General features: G+C 40.6%; 3 protein-coding genes across 3 annotated transcripts; all 3 read left to right on the top strand.

The window, feature by feature from the left end:
* Nucleotides 1–4: 4 nt before the first annotated feature.
* Nucleotides 5–6,258, top strand: LOC112046204 (cytochrome P450 315a1, mitochondrial). Its single transcript, XM_024082760.2, has 7 exons — nt 5–1,331; nt 1,420–1,823; nt 1,918–2,121; nt 2,210–2,346; nt 2,555–2,746; nt 5,330–5,545; nt 6,081–6,258. The coding sequence occupies exons 1-7, from the start codon at nt 1,165–1,167 to the stop codon at nt 6,192–6,194; spliced, it is 1,434 nt and encodes a 477-aa protein (XP_023938528.2). The 5' UTR covers nt 5–1,164; the 3' UTR covers nt 6,195–6,258.
* LOC128198714 (cytochrome c oxidase assembly protein COX18, mitochondrial) lies at nt 3,540–5,007 on the top strand. The gene has a single exon (XM_052885327.1). It carries the CDS (start codon nt 3,911–3,913, stop codon nt 4,979–4,981), a length of 1,071 nt encoding a protein of 356 aa, XP_052741287.1. The 5' UTR covers nt 3,540–3,910; the 3' UTR covers nt 4,982–5,007.
* A 1,620-nt stretch (nt 6,259–7,878) lies between the features above and the next one.
* LOC128198749 (PHD finger protein rhinoceros-like) lies at nt 7,879–10,204 on the top strand. Its single transcript, XM_052885534.1, has 2 exons — nt 7,879–10,032; nt 10,145–10,204. The coding sequence occupies exons 1-2, from the start codon at nt 7,879–7,881 to the stop codon at nt 10,202–10,204; spliced, it is 2,214 nt and encodes a 737-aa protein (XP_052741494.1).
* The last annotated feature ends 251 nt before the right edge of the window (nt 10,205–10,455 follow it).

Raw genomic sequence — 10,455 nt, 5'->3', positions numbered from 1 at the left:
ACGGCACAGGATATTAAAAATACTATAAAGTCTATGCAATTTTTGGCTGGCTCTAATCTAAGGCTGTGAAGAATTACAAATCAAAGACTACTTAAAGTTGCGTTCCATTAAAGCGATCTGCCGGCCTAAAACACCTCGTTATAGCATTCATATCAATGATGATTCAAACAATCAGCATGCGAAGCAGACACTTTACCACTGAGTTACTCCCCGGTGACGCCGCAGTGACTCCGCAGCAAGGAACATATTTACCTACTCCGCAGGGAGCTATCGGCACCTAACTCGGACAGAAAATAATAATCAAACAATCAGTCATTCAAGTTTTTTATCGTATTTTCGTTATTGTGATAATCATCGACGGCCCTGCTTTCTGCATCCACGGCCGTGGGTTCGATTCCCACTACTGGAAAATATTTGTGTGATGAGCATGAGTGTTTTCCAGTGTCTGTATGTATTTATACATTATATAAGTATTTATATGTATATTTATTTATTTATTATCTTTTATATTTCAACGAAGTGAGCTTGTTTCTTCATTATCTGCCGATGTAGATACATCCACTCCAAACCAAGCCAAACATACTCGTAGGCCTCCTGTAACCTGAGAGGACCTCCAAAACATCCAGTGACTCCCAACAACAACACGCTTGATGCCTCGGTTCATCTGATCATCATGAGCAGTTAATAGGCACAGTCATTCTCGGCCAGCGCATTCCAACGTAGACTGCATCTTCGTTTACCACCCAGGTGTGAATTTATGTACCTATATAATAGCAAAAAAATATGATAAAGAAAGACAGAAAATTCAAGACCCATCATGTTTTATGCAGGAACCGGCAACATGTATTATTTATCGTTTTGTTTTACATGTTTTGTGATGCTCTAAGTTGAAAAAATATGACACCGGAGATCTTATATTACGGTTTCAGTTCCCTTTCCGATAAAGATTAGTCGGCTGCCGTTGCCTTGTAACATAAGCCGTCGCGAAGTAACGCCAAACCTTTGCAGTTTGCACCTCTTAGGCCAATTTTATTAGAATCTTGCAGATGATTTTTCTGTTTTGTGCACAAACATATTAGTGACGTAAACTACCTACTTTTCATGTAGGTAAATAAAGGAAAAAAACCCCGAATAAATTGCTCGTTTAAAGGTATTCCAGACGAAATGCTTAGAATCAAAATGACGGGAACAGTTCAACTTAATGTGAAAAGATTCAAAGGAACGTGTATACAGGAAGATAAATTACTGAGCATCAATAACATGCCCCACGCGAAATCATTACCAATAATAGGCACACGATTAGATTTTTTTGCTGCTGGAGGTGGACTAAGGTTGGTAAATTTTAAATTCTAAATAAATAAATTATACTACAGTTATAATTTAACAAAACGTTCATGGACCAACTACTTTTATATTCAGGTTGCACGAATACATAGATTCTCGACATAAGCAACTGGGTAATATTTTTGCGGAGCGACTTGCTGGAAGCATAGAACTCGTTTTTATAAGCGATCCCTTGCTTATGAAATCACTTTTTATTAATATGGAAGGTAAATACCCTATGCATATATTACCGGATCCTTGGGTATTGTACGAAAAAATTTACGGCTCACAGAGGGGTCTCTTTTTTATGAATGGCGAAAACTGGTTGCACAGTCGTAGAATATTAAATAAACATTTGCTGAAGGAAGGTACTGAAAATTGGATAAGCGTTCCTGTAATAAAGAGCGTACAAGATTTTGTAGAAAAACTGAAAGAAAAGTTGAACAATGGTTACAAAATTGAAAACTTGGAGACGGAATTATATAGACTTTCAACAAACGGTATGTTAAAATAAAAAATAAAAAACACTTTAATATCCACACATACTTACTTATTTTTTTTTATTATTATATTAATTAAGACTATCAATTTTAGTACTTGTAAGTATTCTACTTGGAGAAAACTCAATGCAACGTAGTCAACACTACGACAAAATGTTAAGTATATTTTCGGAATCTGTAAAAAAAATATTTCAAGACACTACAAAACTGTACGGTTGGCCAGTAGAATGGTGCCAATATTTCAATTTAAAAGTATGGCGAGATTTTAAGGATTCTGTAGATTTATCATTACATTTAGGTAAGTTGGCGTTTTCTTCTAGGTATGTATATAATTAATATGCTATAAAAATACTACGCCTAAGCTATGATAACAAAAAACCTTGCAGCTAAAAAAATGGCTTTTGAAATGATCAAAACCAAAGACCAACATTCAGGATTAATACATAAATTGGCGCAAGAAGATTTGGAAGATGAAATGATAGCACGGATAGTGGCAGATTTCATTATAGCTGCAGGTGATACGGTAAGGGCATACAAAATAATTATTTACTGGTAAGGTTGCTTGGGCACTCGAATGTCCCGCAGCGGGAGGGTTATTTTTTTTTGTAAATTTTTAGTAGTGTTTTGTAATTAACATTGTTAAAAATTTAAAGAAAAAGGATAACAATTAAATAAGAGTAAAAACATAATGTTAATAATCTGACATTAACTAATTAATAATCTTCTTTCAGACTGCTTATACAGCATTATGGATATTTTTGTTGCTTTCGAAAAATGAGGGCGTTGTAGAAGAAATTCGTACAAAAGAATATACTGTAAAGAATGTGATAAAGGAAGCAATGAGATTGTACCCAGTAGCTCCATTTTTAACTAGGATATTGCCTAAAGAAACTGCATTTGGGCACTATAAACTTAAACAAGGAGTAAGTCTCGAACGTAAATATTATGTAATTATTCATAAGTTATATCAAACTCTTTAAACTGTATTTTCATGTATAATTCTATGCTACGTAAATGTTTAACTAACTTCCGCATCGATATGCGATCTCGAAATTTAGACCGCCATTCAGTATTTACCCCGTAAGCCCTCTTTCGGACGAGTTTTTTCTAACGGACATAAAAAGCGTTCAAATAAAGTGTATAGTTAAATGAAGGTCTATTACCTACGCTCCAAATTTAAAATGCAACACTGCTTGAAAAAAATGCGTTATCCTGTGAACATATACTTGGGAATGCATTTATTGTGTTTTAAACATCTGTTAAAAAAACTCTCGTTCGAATGAGGGCTACACGTGCAAGTTTATTTTTATAGTTTTTATTCCCGGTTGCCTATTTTTAATTCTACTCTGAGTTTCGATGTATGAAATGCTGTGCTGTCTAAAAGGCTGGTTAGAAGGCCGTACAGACTACTTTAGTATTTTTGGATTTACCGCCCAAAAATCGTTCGTACTCAAACTCGACTAAAATACTAATAGGCCGAGACGGAAAGGCAGTATAAAAAAAAATGCTGTGTCATTCTGACATTGACAGTTCAAAACAAATATTGTTTCAGGGTTCCCAACTTAGGGGTTTTCCCCCCAGATTTAGGGGGCAAATAAGTGAAATGAGATTTTTTTAGGGGTCTGAAATTTTTAGGGGTATTTTCAGGGATTTTTTGACTCTTTAATATTTTTAAATTGATGATAATTTTAATATTTCTTTCTTGGTCTAGCGACTTATAACGACTTAAAATACGTTATTCTACAACCACTCTGAGGCAATTGGAGGCAATTTTCATCGAATAAAAAAATTGGTAAATTTGTTCATTGTCAATATGTATGATTTCAAAAAATCTGAATCTTCAGATAAAGACGTAGTATTTTGTCTGTATTAAATATAGACTTTTGAAACATATGACAGCATATTATTTCTAAATTATTATGAATTTATATTTTTTAGGGGGACAACTCAATAATTAAGGCGATTTTAGGGGTTTTTGACACCAACTTTAGGGATAAATATTTTGGAGAGTTGGTAACACTGTATTGTTTGCAGTTTCACTTTTATAAAATTTTCGAACTATATGAATTTAATTTAGTTAAATAAATATGAATTACTGCATAATTCTTAATAGTTTAAGAAGTAAACCCTTCTCACACCTCTTTCGGTCGTACAGTATAGCCTGCAATAACGTGTTAGACAGAAGAAGAGACGAGAATTCATATGGTGCAAAGAAATACTTATTCAATAGAACAACAATATTGCTGCCGACTTGTAACCATAATAGGGGTATATCGATAGAGGGAATCGTGAAATGGCAGGAGCAAACATATAACAGCATAGCTAATAGCAGTGCAGTAAATGTGATACAAGATTCGCTGCTGTATTTCCATGATATTACTGGCCTAACTTGGTCAGTTACAATCATAACCTCTACATTACTTATTCGCACACTTATGACATTACCCCTTGCAGTATATCAGAATTATATTTTAGCTAAAGTTGAAAACATTGGATATGAATTGAAGGATTTGGTCGATGAGCTCAAAAAGGAGACTGCAGTTGCAAAAAAGATGTATAATCTGAATGATAAACAAACCGGTTTGATTTTCAAAAGGTCATTAAAAAAGCAGTGGAGAATTCTTGTTGAGAGAGATAATTGCCACCCACTAAAAGCAACAATGGTTGTATGGTTTCAAATACCTATCTGGGTGTGCATGTCTTTTGCACTCAGGAATTTAGTTAACATGCAAAGATCTGACCCAGCTGCACTAATTACACTGATGGAATTACAAGTGGGTGGTTTTGGTTGGATTCCAAATTTGACTGAAGCTGATCATTCCTTTATACTGCCAGTAATGTTTGGATTGACCAATTTGGCAATTATTGAAATACAAAGGATGTCTAAACTTCGAGCACCGTCAAGGATTTATAACATATTCACCAATGGCTTCCGGGTTTTCTCTATAATCATGATACCGGTTGCTGCAACTGTACCATCCTGTATGTGTCTTTACTGGACAACTTCAAGCCTGTTTGGCTTGGCCCAGAACTTGTGTTTATTGTCACCTTCCTTGAGAAGAAAGTTAAAAATACCAGAATCGCCAAGTGAGCTAGAAGACCCATATGGTCATATGAAGCAAGAAATCACTCAAAGAATAAAAAAAGTTCTTCCCTAAGTAAATAAATTTTATTAATTGAAGTTTATTGACAATTTTATTTATTGATGACTCAAGATAATTAAAACTAAATCTAGTACAAGAAAAAAAAGTCAAAGGCAAATTATTGAATACAATGCTTGACATCATATTAATCAAGATTACCTTAATGATTCTGGTTACAGTTTTGGTTAATCATCAAAATTCTTCAAAAATGAATGTTTTAAAAACTGCTATTGGCAAAAAAAGGTTTTCTACCTGGCTTACCAGCTCGGGGCTTATTTTTTTATTGGGTTTGAGTAAAATGGTTTAAACTTTAGAAGTAATAGTCAAAATTGAGAAAAGAGGCTAATATTTTGTTTATTACAGACTCCAATTATAGCATCAATTTACACATCTGGACGTGATGAACAAAACTTTAGTAAGCCAGACATGTTTTTGCCCTACCGCTGGGACAGGAATGATCCTCGCAGAGAAAATATTGTCAATCATATCCCTTCAGCATCTTTGCCATTTGCCATGGGTACTAGATCTTGTATAGGGAAAAAGATAGCACAAGTTCAACTGACAGAACTTGTTTGTCAGGTAATATTTTAAACTAGATTCATCATTATCACTCGCTGAGCTATGTCAGGGACTTTGGTTTGTCCGTGAATCTGCTCATTTCTGATTCAATCACACAGAGAAACTCCAAGCGTAACTCACTTCATTGCCTACTGAGTGACTTTGACTTTCTAATAAGGCCCTTAGTTAGCGACCAAGTTATACCCTTAGTAAGCTTATGTGGTTTTGGATCATGAGGTCTGAGGTTTGAGTTTGGTTGGGTTACAAAATATTGAGCTTTTATTCTTACAAGAAATGTATGGAAAAAAAGTTGGTGGTGTTACACCCCATGTGTCAGAATTTGCCATATAGCGGACAGGACCACATTGTCATGCCATTATCAATTAATATCTTATAGTGATTTTAATAGTCAAATATTATTACCAACCTAAATACTGCTAACCTGGAGTAGCGTGAGGGGGGCCTCTATGTGGTGGGCAATTAAAATAGACTCATAATGATAACTAAGTAGTGTAAGAAGTACTAAATGTAAATCATGAATAACTTATTTTTGCAGGTCATCAAAAACTTTGACATTAAATGTAAAAACTGTAAGGATGTGAAGGCTCTGACTTCACAAGTATTAGTACCAGACAAACACTTAGAATTTGATATCACAGTAAGAAAATAATATATAAATGATTGTTTTAAAATTTATACTGGATAATTGAATTTATAATAAAGAAATTAAAATATTGGGTTGTTTTTTTTTTTCATTTCTCACATTTATTTAATTAGTTATTATTAAACATACATTCTACTGAATACAGATAATACATTGAACATTTATCATGTAAAATAACCTGATATATTCACACAAATAGGTAAAATAATTGAGTACTCAATAGACACATATTATATTAAATACACGTTTAGGTATACATATTTGGAATGTTTGTTTCTGTAAGATCCTCAATCCAAATGAATATCATAAGATATGATAAATAGTAAAAGACATATAGACTTGTAATATTTTGTATCTTGCAGAACATTCATTCAACAATATTTATGCACAACAATAAGATGATATTCAAGTTCTCATGGCATAATTATAAATAATAATAATTAGAATCCACATAAATGAAGCTACCATGTAACTATGTATGTACATTAAAACTTTAAAATTACTACACAGCAATGACTATGAAACAGGCATATACTTACATTTTTAAAAATATGATGATTCTATAAATAACGAGAAATAAAGAATAATAACTAATAGTATAATCTATACTTATAATAAATCTGTAGAGAGGTCAATTCTGTACATGAAATATATTTTCAAAATAACTATCAGGGGGTGTTTAATGGTCGATACTGATGCCAAAAATGCAATCAGTAAAATTTTTGTCTGTCTGTCTGTCTGTCTGTCTGTCTGTCTGTCTGTCTGTCTGTCTGTCTGTCTGTCTGTATGTTCTTTATAGAAACAAAAACTACTCGACGGATTTTAACGAAACTTGGTACAATTATTCTTCATACTCCTGGGCAGGTTATAGTATACTTTTCATCACGCTACGATAAATAGGAGCAGAGCAGTGACGGGAAATGTTGAGAAAACGGGAGAAGTTACTCCATTTCTTAAGCTTCAGGTGCGTGTGCAGCCTTAATGGTTAAAGCTACACAGAAATTATGTATGGCGGAAATATTCTCCTTATAATTATATAAAAAACATGATAGCATATGCATAGTCTATCTTTTATGGTTGACTCACAATAACACGTATAACTTCCGATAGCTTAGCAGTTCGGAGCTTTGTGATTATATTTGTCTACTCTTACGTTTATAACACTCTCACTCATCCCTATTTAAAAAAGTTTACATTATCACCTATTTAATAAAAAAAGAATCACATAAATCGGTATAGAAACACCAAAGTTATACCTACATGAAATACGCTATTATGCCATTGCGCGTGAATACTGAATCATGCTATAAGGATTATTTTTGTGTAACAGTCGACGCGCTCGACACGGCTCGCGGCGGAAGGTATAAAAAGGCGGGAGGTCCGAGCGCGAACTTCGGAAAGTTTTCTGCACTCAAAGTGAATACGATCCTAAGTGATTAATTTCGTTTTCGCTCGCACGGGCCGATCGTGCGCGACTGGATTGTCCGGCAGGTTTGCTGCATCAAACCTGACTCGACATCACCCGCGGGCCCGGTCCAGCCTGGACTGCGCCTGCGGCGGAGCTCACCCGCGCCGCGCCGCGCATCTCGCGAGAAGCCCAGCCTGGAAGTGCACGGTCCAGGCTGACGGCCGCGTAGTGTAGAAACCACGGCGCCGGTGTCATCGCGCGACGCCGCAACGCCAAAGAAAAATGGAGCCACCCCGCGGTTCCAAGCCACCCAAGGACGCCGCTGTTGCCTCGACTTCAGCGAGCACGAAGACCAGACGCCGCTCCACCTCTGGCGCATCCCGGGACAGATCGGGACGTGCTGAGGGAGAGAGAAGCTCTTCGCAGCAAGGAGGAAGCGAGACGGGTGCCCCCCGCACCCCGTCGCAGATCCCCCGCGCCTCACCGCCGCGCCTCACACCCGCGGTCGCCCGCGCTGAGCCCATCTCGCTCGCGCAGCGGTCGAGCGAAAGAGATGGTGAGTCATCTTATAAGCCCGCCGCACACCCCACCCGGCACGAGGTACAAGCTGGAGGCCAGCTATACCTTAAAGAGAGCCGCGAATCTCCGCGCACCTCCGCCAGTACTCCCGCCGCGCCTGTCGCCCGGCCGGAGCAACAGGTAGATAACGCGGAGCCACGCACCCCCGCCGCGCGCCCGCTCCGTGACGTTTTAGCGTCCTACGAGCGGACCAGTTCGAGCGCAAAGAAAACCCACCAACCCGCTACCACAACCGGCGTGGCGGGTGAGAAAACGAGCAGCGAGCCACACACGCCCGCCGCAAGGCCTGCACGTCGCGACGCCCTTCCGTCGCACACACGGCCAGCTGCGAGTAGTGGGCCAAAAGAAGTTGGGCAACGGTCAAAGCCTGCAGTGGCCAGACCTACCCAATCTCCGAAATCCAAACTCGAAGCCGATTGCCTAATTTTATATCGACTAGATAAGGCAGGCCTCGGATCGGATGAACTCAAGGCCGCCCTGGCCATACACCTGAATGACCGCCAGCGAGTACTGGACAATGAGAAGGTAGAGTCTCCCACAGACGCAGCCTCCGACGAAGAAGACATAGAGGAAGCCTGCCAACTAGCAGCGCAAACCCCGATTCCAGCGGTGCAGTACACCGCGCCTCTAAAACGTCAGCGTACCGAAACCGACTTACACCCGGATCCTAAGCTGGCGAAAACCTCAGGTGAAGAAGCGCTACCACAGCGCGATCCACGCCTCCGAAGCCGCTCCAGCTGCATCATCGGAATGGACACCGATGAAAGCGAATTACCATCGCAACCGACTCCGACTACGACGCCCGCGCCTCGACCATCCACGAGTTTCGCTGACGCAGCGCGCCCACGGCATGAAGAGCAGAAAAATAGAGACCGAACAAAACCCAGCTCTACAGGCTCTACCGACTCTACCGGCGGACAAGTCCCGCCAGCACAACCACCGCCCAAGAAACCGCGCTACCCACCGCTTGTGGTAGAGCAGCTCCCGAACTGGGCACACCACCTTCGCCAGTTGAAGGATAAACTTGGTAGAGCACCCAACGCTCGTCCCTTCGGGAGGGGAATAAAGTTTATCCCAACCGAAGAAAATGAATATCGCCTACTCCAACGATATCTCACAGAATTGGAGAAAACGGAGAAGATCTCGTGGTTCTCCTACTCGCTGCCCCAAGACAAAAGTCTGAAGGTAGCGATTAGGGGAGTTCCAGTTGACACACCACCTGCCGACATAGAGCAAGAGCTGCGAAACCTGGGCTTTGAGCCGGAGCTGGTCCGAGCTATTCGAGCCCGCAAAGGACGCCCGGGTTGCATCTTCCTGGCAATACTAAAACGGACTCCCGATACTCTACCGAAGATCTATGAGGTGGACGAACTCCTGTGCATGCCGGGAGTCCGCATCGAAGCATGGCGTGGGAAGAAGGGACCCGCGCAATGCCATAGATGCCAATTGTTCCGCCATAGCTCCCACATGTGCCACAGACGACAAGCCTGCGTGCGCTGCGGAGAGGAGCACAGCGCGCACATGTGCCCACGTCCTCTGGAAGAACCAGCCACCTGCGCCAACTGCGGTGGCCCGCATCCTGCAAACAACTCCTCCTGCCCTGTATACCGCAAGGAGGCCAGAAATAAAAAAGCGGGTACAGTGGCAAGAACGACCACCACACGCGAAGAGGATCGTCCTGCCCGCTCACAGACTAGGGCGGAGGAAGACGGCGCGCCCATTGCTCCGGGAGGTTCTAACATAAGAACCCCAGCAAATGAGCCCACCGCACGAGGCGCCCCCGTAAAAGGGAAGAAAAAGAAGAAGAAGAACCCTAAGAAGAAAAAACCCCAAGAGGCGACACAGAGCGCCACAACGGCCTCCGCTCCCAAAGAAGCGGCTCCGGGGAGAACGACGACGCGCCCGCAAACGGAACGTAGAGCTGACTCTTCCAACATCAGTACTCAGTCAGCTCTACAAATGCTAACAGACGTTCTCCACGCAATACAAGCAGGCGAAGACGCGACCACCGCAATCCTCAGAGGAATAACCCAACTCCTCCAGTCCAATGCCTAAGCCACTGAGATTGCTTTTCTGGAACGCCAATAGCCTTAAAAGAAAAAAGGCTCTCTTTCGGACGCTACTACGAGAGCAAGATATAGATTTGGCGCTTATCTGCGAAACTCTACTTGCCTCCAAAGACACAATAAAGTTCCCGGGGTACTTCACTTACCGGGAGGACGATCCTCCATCGACGCAAACGAAACGAGGCCTCGCAATCCTAGTACGGAGAAGACTGGT

The sequence above is a fragment of the Bicyclus anynana genome, chromosome 14 (assembly GCF_947172395.1).
Source record: "Bicyclus anynana chromosome 14, ilBicAnyn1.1, whole genome shotgun sequence".
Lineage (NCBI taxonomy): Eukaryota > Metazoa > Arthropoda > Insecta > Lepidoptera > Nymphalidae > Bicyclus > Bicyclus anynana.
Note: the sequence above shows the minus strand (reverse complement) of the source record. Positions and strands in the feature narration are given on the sequence as shown.